This window comes from Micropterus salmoides, unplaced genomic scaffold (assembly GCF_014851395.1).
Source record: "Micropterus salmoides isolate LMB-PRFRI ecotype aquatic unplaced genomic scaffold, ASM1485139v1 Ms_hic_scaffold_16, whole genome shotgun sequence".
Taxonomy (NCBI): domain Eukaryota; kingdom Metazoa; phylum Chordata; class Actinopteri; order Centrarchiformes; family Centrarchidae; genus Micropterus; species Micropterus salmoides.
Window position 1 is genome coordinate 31,573,559 of NW_024040707.1, and position 14,010 is coordinate 31,587,568.

At 40.5% G+C, this 14,010-nt stretch overlaps 1 protein-coding gene across 3 annotated transcripts in view; it reads left to right on the forward strand.

Annotated features, from left to right (window-relative positions):
* plch2a (phospholipase C, eta 2a) overlaps positions 1-14,010 on the forward strand; it is a 238,378-nt gene that overhangs the window by 105,329 nt on the left and 119,039 nt on the right. The window contains exon 1 of one of the 3 annotated variants that reach the window (XM_038723428.1): positions 13,319-13,376. The exons of the other annotated variants lie outside the window; for them this stretch is intronic. Coding sequence (XP_038579356.1) covers positions 13,334-13,376 — 43 coding nt within the window. The 5' untranslated portion in view covers positions 13,319-13,333. Of the gene's footprint in view, positions 1-13,318; positions 13,377-14,010 lie in introns of those variants that run through there. 3 annotated transcript variants of the gene reach the window in all.

The window sequence follows — 14,010 nt, forward strand, 5'->3', positions numbered from 1 at the left end:
ACTATATTTACTCTTTAATTCCTGGTTATTATTGCTGGTGTGAGGCAGTGACGATGTGAAGTGTATTTCCAGGATCAATATATCTGGAGAATCATTCATTATTAAAGTTTAATAGTTTCTTTAGGGAAATTCCTCTTGAAATCAACAATTGCAAATTAGCTCAACATAACTAAGTAAAACAACTATCTCTTTATTTAAAAGGGACAGTGCACATTGATAGAGTCCCTGGCAGGTTGATGTTATTAGAACATTAAAACATGGATAAAACATTAAAACATGAATTACATAAGAACAGACAAAATCAGACAAGCACAAATAATATGACACGTAGAATACCTCGACATGTCTGAATAATTATACCAAATAGCCTGTGAATTCATAACTAGTGACTGAGAGAGCCAGAGCTTTATCTGAATCACATTACATTCATTTTTAATATCACTATATTTTAAGGAGCCCTCTGTTTTCTTTCAGTTGTCGTTGGTGCTATTTGCTGTAAAGATGTTTATACTTTTGAGGAAAAGAGGTTTGCAGGCAGTTACAAGGAGGAGGAGTCGATCGTGTAAATACATCTTGAATAAACGGTGTTTATTCTCCAGTTTACTTTAACTCCAAACTTTCTTTAACTTTTAGCTCTTAGCATTTAGCTGTGGTCTTGATCAATTCTAATTCCGTCAGTACAAGAAGAGTCACGTCATATTCCCCGCTTTGCCGAGTTTCTCTTTTCTTTTAATGTGGAACAAGAGTAGGCTGTTTTGAGTTTCATTGATGATAGCGTTAATAGGGTTTCAAAACAGCAAAGAAGAAGGTAGTGAAAGGAAGTTTTTGTTAAGAAGAGAAACTGAGAGCTGCAGAATAGTGAGCATGAGCAGCGCAGCCTTTGTTAGCAACATGTTCTTACCTCAACTCGTCACATATGGACACTTGGTCAGACCCCTTGCCGTCGCTTTTTAATTCCAGCACCCCTTTAGCATAATTTTTGCTGGCTCTGCAAGTTAGCAAGAATAAATACGCAACGTCCAGTTCGTTTTTTAAAAAACAACTAGTGGTTAACGTTGTGAAACGTCACAGTTTGGTTAGTTTTAGGCACCAAAACTACTTGGTAAGTTTAGGAAAACATCATGGTTTGAGGTAAAATGAATACTTACATGACTTAACTTATGTAAGTTTCTTTGATTCACACAGGACACGAACACCAGTCTCCTTGGTGAAAGTCCGGTTCTCTGACTTTTCTTTTATTTATACCAGGCCTACTTTTAGCTCTGAACCATGACGCTGGCTGGCACGTGTGCTGGTACCAGACAGCAAAGGATGTGAGAAAGCGTAGCTATTTGACATCCTGGGAATGAGAGGAGATGAGATGATATTAGCAACCAGCCTTAATGTGTTTGTGATATCTGACTCAGCCGTCATTTGACTACTGGTAATATTTGATAACCTACAGCAGCTCTTCACTGTGATCCTTCTAGAAATGATGGGCTCAAAAACTAAAACGTTACTAACTTTCCCAACATATAGCTCTTTTCTGCAGCAAAATAAATAAAATATAAAACAAGCTCTGAACTAACTGCAACACACACACACACACAAACAGAGAGAGAGGGGGATTGTCATGTCAGTGGAAAACATAGCTGACAGTAAATTACCTCACACGCACTCACCAGAAAAAAATTAAATGCTACAGAAGAAGAAGAAGTTTGAGGCTGATGGATGTTTCAAGTACACAAGTCAGCATTTGTGAAGATAACAAATGATTTTCATATCTCCCTCTCCCTACACACACACACACACTCACATAAGCAGCTGAATATGAATTGCTATCAGCGTATCCGGCTGAGTGTGCAGCTGAGAGCCAATGCATTACAAAGCTCTGCTGTTTGAGCTAATGTCATAATCACACAGCGGAGACTGCAGCCTGTGAAAGTGGGTCTGTGGGCCATGTGAGGTTAATGACTTCAGAGAGTTTCCATTAGTCCGCTAAAGCCCGCTGCTGATCACATTTACATTGCAAAGCTAACCTGCCTCCAGTTCACGGGTTTGAGTCACTGGAAATCTCTCCGTTCATCCAGAAGAGTCAGAACTGTGAGCTGTGTCACTTTGCTCTGTAGCCTTTAATCATTAAAACAGTGGCTACTCCAAACGTTAGTTTGACATGACGGAAAACGTCTGAGGTTTATTTGACATTTAATTGGTGACATTAAAAATACAAAATTACAAAATAAGTTAACTAGCTGGGACAGCCTTCAACAACAAGCAGGCAGATACCAGCTACGTTTTACACACAATATAAAATCAAAAGAAGAATCTATGTGTACAGCGCAAAATAAATAATTTAGTTTCCCTTGAAGAATAATTTTCTGTATCTGTAGGTTAAAAACACATTAAAAACCCAAACCCAAACAAACAGCTTTTGCAGTTTGCGCCTGTAGCTGGCCGTATGTCTCAAGGACACGTCACTAAACCTGGGTTTTCTTAATTTAACATAGCACAAACAAGTAATCATCATCATCATCATCATCATCATCATCATCATCATCATCATCATCATAATAAATGCTTTTTAAAACCAGAGTTACAAGGTGCTTTACAGATTACAATATCATCCAATAAAGGTGTATAGACAGAGAGTAAGAGAGAAACCAAAAACATAAGACACAGAAAGAGATTTCAAGAAGTGGTCAAACATAGAGAAATAAAACTAAACATAAAAGAACATTAAAACATTTGAATATGCATAAACATATTATACAAAGTGTGAACAGGTGGATTTCTGCCTCAGCTGATCTGATGTTGTTCCACAATGCTGGAGCTAAAACATTAAAGCGTGACCCCTGTGTTTTCAGCCTGGACGTGAAGCTTTAACAACAATCGACAACACGAATGTGACAGAATCAGGGAAGTCCAGCTCATTTTGTACTCAGACGATGTTCCGTGGCACCTGGAGCACTTCCAAGGCTTGGGGTGGACATGAAGATGTCCTGGTGGAGTTATCAGTGCAAAAGATGTCTGCAAAACTGTGTCAACTACATCTCCTAGGGTGCATTTCAGTAAGAACTGCCAATCGCAGAGCTTAAGCTGAAGCTAAGGATCACACATAGCAACACTGAGACACTAACAAAGTATATTTACCAGAGAACTGTACTTAAGTTTTAAGTGTCTATAGTTCACTTGAGTATTAATTGAATTATTATCAAATATTGTACTTTTTACTCCACTAAACAAACCCCTCCACCAGGATGAGGTAGTGATTCTAAGTAGGAGTAATTAAAACTTATGGCCATAACAGAAACTTACAGTGGTGTTAAATTATGCAGAGCGTATTTGTTAAGACATGTTGTGAATATTATCATTATTATTATTATTATTATTATTATTATTATTATTAAATCTTTACTTCGCAACATACTTCTTGTTTTTGCTCATTAGATCAATGTTCTGGATTGTTTCACTAACTTTCCTACTATACACAGGGTTAGCACTAGTTTTATATTGTCCAATTCATAACTTTGGGGTTGCTTTGTAAACAATTGTTTATGTTTATTTTGTTAATTAATTTAGTATTTTTCAAAAAAATTGTAAAAGTCTTTTTGAAACTAGTAGGACATTGTTTTTCTCTGTCACCTCAGAATACTAGATACATTTTTTAGAAAATATAGACGCCTCTCTCACTATGTGGTGCTTTCATTTCCATTCTGTACTTTACTCCCAAGAAATGTTTTCATCTGAACAAACAAATACTAGCTTCAGTTTTAGAAGCTGTTATAAGGTTAAGGTTAAGGTTGAGGTTGGGGTTGGGGTTGTGGAATGGACAAGACACATGCCTTTGGTGTGAGAATCCTGGGTTCAATCCCCCACTGTGACCCATCCACCACTGTGTCCCTGAGCAAGACACTTAACCCCTAGTTGCTCCAAAGGCGTGCGACCTCTGACACATATAGCAATTGTAAATCGCTTTGGATAAAAGCGTCAGCTAAATGAATAATGCTAATGTTAACAGGTGTAACTATGGTGACCTGGGGAGAAAACATTTAGGAAATAAAAAGCTGTTTGAATTTTACACAAACTTTAAACATCAGTATGTCAAATGAGTCCCTGAGGAGAATGTATTCATGATTTCCTGTAGAATTATCTTTAGAGTAAATCACAAACGTGCTCACTCATTGAATATGTAGATTTACAAAAGACGTTTTGACGTAAAAATGTTATATACATTTCATTAGTCACTCGGTCTGTCCACCACTTTGGTGCAGAAAGAAAAATATCTCAGTAACTGTTTGGTTGATTGCCATGAAGATTCATGCAGACCTTCTTGGTCCTCAGAGGATGTATACTAACTTTGGTGATTCTGACTCTGAGTGAAATGTTGCCACAGTTAAGAAGAAAAAGGAGAAGATACTTTTATTGTCACATACATATATGTACATGTTGTGAAATTCATTCTCTGCATTTAACCAATCCCTCAAGGGAGCAGTGGGCAGCCGCTGTGCAGCACCCGGGGACCAACTCCAGATCTTTGTTTTCATCAGTGTCTGGTCACTGGCACTGTCTGGAGAGCCCACTGGATGGATCACCATGAAATTTGGTTCATGTCCTCTCAGGATGAATTGTCATAACTTTGGTGATGCCCTTTGGTGATGGCGATGATGCAGCAGTTTATGACGACCCATATCTATTTTGTGGCAGAAGAAGTCAGGTGTCATAGTATAAAGAGCGACAAAGTCCATGTAAGGAGGTGGTGGGGTGGATGGATGAGTCTCTTTCACTCAGGAGGTTAAAGTCTTGTGTGAAAGAAAGTCAAAGGTGACCTGTTGAAGTTAAATAATGTTTTGTCGACGTACTTATTTTAACCCAAACCACCATCTTTTCCTAAACCTAACCAAGTGGTTTTGATGTCGTCACGTGACTTTAGTAATGTACTGAAGATCCAGTACACCTGTTGCTGGACTGCCAGTGCTCGTACATGACATATATGTGGTTTTGGGACACCTGACAGTCAACCTATTTTGTTGTTTAGGTATGAGGACATGTTGTATTGTGAGCATGTTAGCATGCAGACAAATAATTTCATGTCTGTGAGCATTGTAAGTTCATTCTGCCCTTCAGAATGTGTGGCTCAATAATCCCATTTGGAATGTCCTGCCGCTGGAACTGAGCCTGGTAAGATCAGAACAATGAGCTAAAATAGGCTAAAAAAGTTCCCATTCCATGATACTCCTCTTTGGGTGTGTCACTGGGAGTAACACCCTTCATTTGATTGATTGTTAACATATAAATATTGATTAGAGCAGCTTGGATGTTCATGTTAGCGCTGTAAGGCAGGAAGCCGTCACAGGACAGCTCCAGGAGTTTTCCTTTGATTGCAGGACAGCAGATTTCCGACACCCTCTAATTGAGTTGATGGAAGCAAACAGTAATTTTAAGGATTAAATAATGGCTGTTTAAGCAGGTTGCCTCTAGAGAAAGTTAGACCTAGAGCATGATGGGAGATAAAAAGTCTCTGTGAGCACAACTAAGGGATGGGTTAGTGCTTTAGATGTACTACATATGGAGACGACCCCCACTATAGCTGCATTAAGGCACCATAATTTAATATTAAAGTAATCTAATAATTTCACATCAAGAGAATAAAGGTTCACTTCACATGCCTGAGGAATGTGCAGCACATCAGGTGAACCAGCAGGGTTTAATGGCCAGTTGGGTGCTAAATCTTTACTCCTTTATTGAATCCCAAATCAAATTATTTTACTTTTTTACCATGTTTACCATGTCCTCTCCTCTCACAGGAAAGATGGGGTGACCTGATAGTAAGTTTACTGGGTCCTTTCAGATTTTTATGCTTCAGAGACACAGAATCGCTGCTTTGGGGACTGGTTCCAGGCCCCAGGGGCCCCAAAGGACCTGAACGTACTGTGTGACAGTTACAGTGTGGTCATTTCATTAATTGCACATGATGACGTTAGATTGGTCTGTCCAGGAAACTGGGCATTTATCCAGAGTTTATGAACATATTACAGACCAAATGATTTGTTAATCAAGAAGACAATTAGCAGATTAATTGATTGTAAATATACTGACGAGTTGCAACCCTGATACATTTAATATTACAGTTGAAACTTACAAAGCTTTGTACGTAGCTTTTCTCAACTTCTGTCACTGACTGGACTTCCCCGCTGCTCGGCTGGACTTGAAACCAGGTCCTGCGATGGAGCTTGCCTTTGTCTTCAGGCTACTGCTGCCATTGTTAATTTAAAAGCAACTGCCCCCCTTGACAAGTGAATATAGTCCGCATTATCTACACACCACATATTAACTATGTACATTGATTAATAGGTCAGATCAACCCTGAAGCATTTACCAAAGCAGCCAGCTGACAACACAACTCTCTGCACAGTCTAATGAGTGATGCTACTCCGGCAGTGACCGGTCCAATTAGCGGCTGAGTTGCTGATGATGATGCAGACTCATTTTCACTGAGAGGAAAATAATGAGATGCCTCTCTGCAGAGTGTAAAACGATATAATGGTTGCTCTGAAAGCGGACAGTCACAGCTGCTTTATTTGCAAAGCATTGTGGGATAGATGTGTTATATTAGGCTTTATGTTTACACTTTACGCTGTTCGAACATTTTAAATTCTGCTTCTTCAACACTCAGGAGATAAAACTAATCTCTGTAATCCCTGCATATTCCAGAGTTATTGTCTGCACATGGACGGCATCGAACGACATGAGAAAAGTAGAAACTTTAAAATGAAATCATTTCATCAGACTGAAATCTCACGGTGAATAAATTATTAATGCTAAAAATTACATTTTCAGATACGAAGAGACATGAAACTTGAGTTAAACTGCTGTGAATCCATACATATATTTCTAGACCTCATTTTCATAATGACAGGACTCTTTTGTTAAATCTGAAAGACAACCACCCTAGATGGTAATAAAATCTTAATCAGAGGACCCCGTTCCCTTGTTCTGGTTTCTGGCCACAGTCAGCTTTTTTATGTCCTGCTGAATAATATCCAACACACAGACAAAACATGAACTGTCATTCATCCCCTTTTATTGTCCAGTCCCCTGCATGAAAATATAATCCCCTAATATTTTCGGTGCTACACTTTCTTTTACTTTCTGCTTTCAGAAAGTGACCATTCATGGTAGAGGAGGTGACAGAGTGTGGCAGATATTTTTCTGTTGTGTCAAACTATTATGAATCCCACAACAGCAAAAAACTGAAGATGTTCAACTTATGAATATCATGCCCAACAATGCTTCTCAAGGCATCTGTTCTCCCAGCTGCCTCAGCTGCCACCTCCAGACACACTGACCCGAGAATAGCAGTCACATATAACCACCCAGGCTGATGCAAACAGCCGTTACAGTTAGGGGCACAGTGTGTTGAGCTGTCCAAACATATTAGACCATATTAGTCAGATTTTTAATGCTGCATTCACAAAATGAATTTGACACACACACGCGCACACACAAGAGCACACACACACACACACACACACACACACACACACACACACACACACACACACACACACACACACTCCAGTGCACACTTTAAGGGGGAGGATTGGTTTGTTCTTCAGGACCCAGAGGCCATATTCTATCAAGACTGATTTTCTGTACACCCACACTCATACACAAGAGGGGATGCAAATGGAAAGCAGTGCTACAAAACTACACTATTTTATTGCTAAATCACAGTATGGTGCTGAACTAATCACAGTAATTACTGTATTATTACTGAAGCTCAGTAACCAGTAAATTCCTGTAAAGTTACAGTATGTGTATGACATTAAAATACTATATTTTTGCCGATATATTGGCTGATATTTTTCTGTAGATTTAACGAAGCTGTCGTCTTCATGACAAAATCTGTGAAGGGTACCGTAAGCTGTCCTACATTTCTGCACCTTCAGTCACATGCACGGAAATCTTTCAGTTACTGTGTGGCTAGACAAAAAATTTGCAGCCCTGTGTTAAACATCTGAATATATTCCTTCTACAGATACTGCATGTATTTCAGTGACATAGTGAGTGTACTCTCGGTCACTGACTGAGGCGTATTCATACCATGCACTGCTGCCTCACGATTGGCTGTTGACCCGCATCCTTTTTGTGGAGCACTTTATGCTCTGACAGAGGAGGATTTAAAAAATGGATGCTGTGGTAGAATATAGCATCCCTAATTCTGGACAGTTTGCAGGCAGTTCTGTATTATGAGTACTTTAACTTTGGATACTTTAAATATAGGTGCACCAAAAAAAAAGTAAAATTTCTTCCGTAATTTAAATTGAAAAGTGAAACTTTCTGATATTCTAGATTTATTACACATAATGTTTCTTTCAATCTTGATGATTACAGCTTACAGCTCATGGAAATCTTAAACTCCAGTATCTCAAAATGTATTAGAATATTAGAATAAAGAACTTATAATACAGAAATGTCAACCTGGGGAGAGCTCTGATCAGCTGAATCAGCCGAACTCAAAACACCTGCATAAGTTACCTGAGCCTTTAATATCTCAGTCTGGTTCTGGTGCATATTCTTAGTACTTTAGATGCACCTGTACAGTTTCCTTGTGTGCTTCTTTTGTTCTTGGATCAGATTTAACATACTAATAATACTTGATGCACAGCCTCTCAGGTATTGCTTGTCAGTACTTGTATCTCTTACAGAACAAATCAAATCCTCAGACATTATACTCGAATGAAAGCGTTCATATTTGAACCATGTGACCCTCAATCCAACTCTGGACAGCCTGGAAAATGCACTTTTCCTTTTTCCATTTGCTTCACACCACCTGCACTTCACACACACATACAAATACACACACATTTAATAAGAAATCCATGGAGGGCACAGCTGGCCCCTCTATTCATCCAGCTGAGGTTATTAACTTCCACTCTCTCCTCCTCTCATAACATGGAGGAAACAGTTTGCTGAACATGTCAAGGCCTTTTCCAAAAAAGGAATTTCAGCCCTTAGAGCTGTGTCACCATCTAAGAATGCTTTTTAATGCTAATGTTGACGTAGGCCTAGAATTAGAAAGATTTAATGTAAACGGCAAATTTTTCTGACATTTCCTCAGCATTGCCAAAATAATTTCACGCTGGCTTAAGATGAATAAAGATAGAGGTTTAGCACTGCTGAGAAAAACAGCAAAAGATTCTCTGAGCTGATGTTTTTATTAATATATTTATGCCATTTCAAAATCAACTTACATTTTCTTTAAGTCTTAAATGGAAACTTCTCCATCTGTGTCGGCTTCAGTTTCTGTGGGTTTGTTTGTTTCCACCACTAATGCACGACCTTCCCTTGACAGTTGCTCAGTCAATATTCTGCTTGCTTTCACTGTAAGCTGAAAAGGTGGGTTCAAAAGGAATAGAAACAGACTCTAACAGTGTGTTTGTGGTCTCTGAGACTGTCTTGAATTTCTTATCAAGCCTCAAAGAGTCACTAGAAACCAGTGGTCGGCCAGCAGGCTATCGATTGATGTTGTTCCCTCAGTGTTGCTCCACATCAATGTTATCAGTTCTCTGCTTTTACAAGAGCTCACAAGATAACCTGCTGCACTGCTACATAATGAACAAGGCAGCACAGGTGACCTAAAAGGGACACGAAGTGAGGCTCACAGGGCCACAGTGATTGGTCCTAACCACTCTCATTCCTGCACATCAGCATGTTTCCACAGCCATCATATAGCAGCAGTGGACTCCTGCTGCTGAAACATGATCTGGATGTCGAACTAAATGTTACCTTCAGAGTCATTAGCACATCATCACATCTAGAAAATTACCGTTGTGAAAAACCTTAGCAGTGTAGAAAGTATACAGAACTTGCAGATATGGAAATGTGCATCACCTTAACCTCCAGATGGAGGCTCCATACCCTAAAAGCAATATAGTGACACTGTGGTCGTGTGCATGTGCAGTTTCTCCACACCTAAGGTGATATACAGATTTGATGGAGCATCATGGGTGGGTTGCAACCTTTAATCCTATACAATACATTAATATCATATATTTGCTTTGCTAAATGCATTCAGGAAGAAATGTATTTGCTGCCCAGTAAACAGAGAGACCAAACTGCTGCCAGGAGCCAAATAAAGTCATAGTAGGAGTAGTAGTATCACATATTTCTGATAAATTCAAATAAAAACAATGTACAAATGTACAGATCAGTCCATTATGCTCCTGCATGTCCACTGATGCCAAAGACTGAGCTGAAAAAGTGAACAAAATCATCAGGGTTCATCATCTGGGGAACATGAATGTGCTCACTTAACATATGGATATATAGTTGAGACCTGTTTTAGGCCCGATTCAGAGTGAAATGTTTAATGGATGGATTCTCAAAACATTTTTTAACAGACATTCATGTTCTCCACAGGATGAATGTTCCTCACATAGCTCAATAATCAGGTCAAAATTTCAATTCCCATCAGCACTTTGCTAATTAGCAAATGTAAGTGTGCAACTATAGTGAATATGGTAAACATTACTACACATCAGCATTTCACCACTGCCACTACTGGCATGCAACGTGCTAAACCGCTAATGTAGTGGACTGTTGGTCTTGTTCCAGATTTATGGTGCGTCTTCATTAGGAGCCAATGGGCTGGGGGCTGAGGTCCTGGGATGTTGCAAAGTATTAAGAGGCAGATTAACATTATTGGTTTGGGACTATCACTGCCATCCTTGGGACTGTGGGGATGTGATGCAGCATGAATTGATCAGTGCTACACTGTGTGTACAGTCAGCATTCAATTAGTATTTCTGATACAGTATGCTGATACAGCATACACTTTCTTCTGTTCCTCATAGTCATATTTTTCATAATCTATCTGTCCTGTTTATATGATAGAGAAAGATACAGTGGGTACGGAAAGTATTCAGACCCCTTTAAATTTTTCACTCTTTGTTTCATTGCAGCCATTTTCCAAAAATCAAAAAAGTTCATTTTATTTCTCAGTAATGTACACTCAGCACCCCATCTTGACAGAAAAAAACAGAAATGTAGAAATTTTTGCAAATTTATTAAAAAAGAAAAACTGAAATATTACAATACTTTCCGTACCCACTGTACATGGTGCAGCCTCCTTCCCCTAACTACAGCCCTTTATCATGCCTCAGGGCGCTAATGCTCAACCCCCCCCACTACCACCCAAACACATGCATACATGCTTACTGTAAGAGACCTTTTCATTAGTCCGTATGGACTGCTCCCGCGCTCTCAGTTAACTTGTAGCGGTGTCAGAGATGGCCTAAGGCCCCAACTGTGAGACAGAGATCCTGGTGTTATACTATATAGTGACTCAGTGGACAGCTACTGTAGCATGCCCAAAGCTCATTCAAGCAGCAGGAGGTGTTGCACGCCCATGTACAAAGAGGACACCGATAAATAAATGAAGCTTGACTTCTGGTTGAAGCACAGGTTGGATGCAACTCCTGGGGTGCTGCATTATGATGTTGTAGCGGCTGAAGAGCAGCATAGGGCCTTTTGAAAATCCATGTACAAAAGACAGGATGTTTATTGTCCCCGCTTCATAAAACATGCATGAGGCGAGACAATTCACAATGTGTATTATTCATGGAATAACTGAAAATACTGTAAAGGGTGTTCTGTATTTGATACTGATGTATCGTGTCTCTAAATAACTTCCTCTCCAGCTACCCCTGCAAACATTATAAGGTGCATTCAAAAATCAACTCACTAGCTTTGTCATTAATACATCCTGCCATCACGCATGTATGTGTCTTTCCTGCTGCCAATCCACTGCTATATGGTTTCGCCAATATGATTCAATGAAGACCAATAACAAGAGATTGAGATGGAACACAGAGACAAGGTTCAGTGTTTCCATCAGAGGTTCTTCTTAAGACAGAAACTAAATAGAATTAAATTTCCCATGTTGTTACGTGGTGATCTTGCTTTTATAAGTCAAGTTTATGGGGCTCTCAAGTGATTAAGTATTGCATTTCAATAAGTATGAGGACAGGTCAGCAAGAGGCTGAGATATTCCAACTTTCAGTCCATAGTAAGCTGTTGTAACGCAGGCATTCTGTTAAACATCTGACAGGATATTACGGCTGTTTTCACTGACTGATGAATGACATTTTAACTAAAGACCTGTGGACTTGGTTGCAAAGCATGTGATGATGTACTGGTGGGATCTAGCAGACCTGAAGAGGGTAAATCAATTCTTGTTAAGAGTTTCATTGACAACCAGCGCACTGATACACTGTTTGATAATGTTGTAAACAAAACAAAGGTTGTAATTGTCTTATTCGGAGGAGCTTTAGAGGTGTTGGCAGATGTATATACAGAGCCTAGCTACGCTAAGCTAGGCTAAACTTGTTCTGACTCCTACTCTGTTCCTAACACACAAATGTGACAGTGAGTGCCAGAGTCACTCGTTCTTTCAGGAGCTGAAGCCCGCTTGCTCTCTTGCCTCAGACCGAAACCACACATGTGATATAAGTTCATCTTATTCCTCTGTTCTTTTGTTGCCACCGTCCCTCCCCCCCCTCCCCACATCTGTCTCTCCTTTCCTTGGTCGACTGCTGGGACAAAGCCATCTATGCCTGGCTGGTCGTCTCTCTCAGCAGCTCCGCGTTGAATAAAACAGGCGCGCCACACGCTGCTGCTGCTGCTTGCAAATCACAGCCACCTTGCCTCCTTCACGCCTCTCGCATCCCTCTCTTCCTCTTCACTCTCCTCCCCTTTATCTCAGCAGATGCAATTGCAGTCCATTCCCTCTCTCCGCTTTTTCCTGCTCCTCCTACTCCCTTTCAGTTTGCCCTCCCAATTTCTCTCTCTCTCTTCTTTTGCCACTGCTCCCTTCCTTCCTCCTCCATCTAATAGCGCTCATTCTCCCAGGTGATCGGCTTTGAACTGACTGCTTTCGACTCTCATATGAGAGCCGTGAGTGGTTGACTTCACTGACTGTGCTCCCAAAGCTCTCCAGGCAACACACCCTCCCTACAGTTTGTACAGTAGAGGCAGAAGAAGTGTGCAAGACCACACTATTGTCTGTGCTGCTACCCGCCACACTAACACATAGAGACAGAAAGGATGGGCTTTCATCAGGACATAAAGTGAGGAGGGAGGAAAGTCTGTACAAGAAAGGTAGAACAGAAAGAGGGGAGGATAGGTAAGTTCCCCCAAAAAGCATTTTCTTTCACACCTCGGATGATGACACCTACAGGGCGAGGCATGCCTGTGACAGAAGCAGCCCTCCAGATGGTAGTTTGGGTGAAGCCGGCCCCTCCGTCCCTGTTTTAGCAGCACGTGGAGCTCCGTCTCTTTTGGGAATATACCAATGGACGATTCCAGCAACATCCGCAGCCTGAGCCCAGAGAAAGGTAAGAGCAGCGAGCAGTCCAGGATTTACACTTTACGTGCATGCGTCTTTGTAGAAGTAGGCCAGCTCAGGATGAGGAGGTCCTCGTGCTCATCAGAGGCAAATGAGGAGTAGTGACGGCTGAGTAGTTTCTACTTGCTTCAGCCCCCTAACTCGTCTTCCTCATCTCTTATGAAAACAAATTCTGCTCTGTATTTTGCTTCTGTTTAAATGATCCTGTCGCTTTCTTGGCTTTGTCGCTCACTACCCATGAATATTCACTGCCTGTGTTAAATCTTTCTCCTGCAGAAATGTACAGCTCATGTTGTGTGGACTGAAGCTTGGAGTTGTGGGCTGGATGTGACTGTTTGAAATTAAATGTCCTTTTGTTTTTTTCTTTGGGAGGGCTCAAGCTGTTAATTATCGATCACTTTCAGAGACGCCACCAGCCCAGCTCTGTTTTAAAGGTGATCACCTGGGAGGCAGTGTGCTAACGGGCTCCCGCTGAGGTACAGTTGCCAAGTCACATTTTGACTTTGTCAGCCTCAGCGACAGAGATGGAATCAGAGAGAGAGGATGAGCAGAGACGGTGAGGAGGAAAACAGATGGAAAATGAAAGGAAAAGCAGGCAAAATGAAGTCATCTCTCTTTGACAA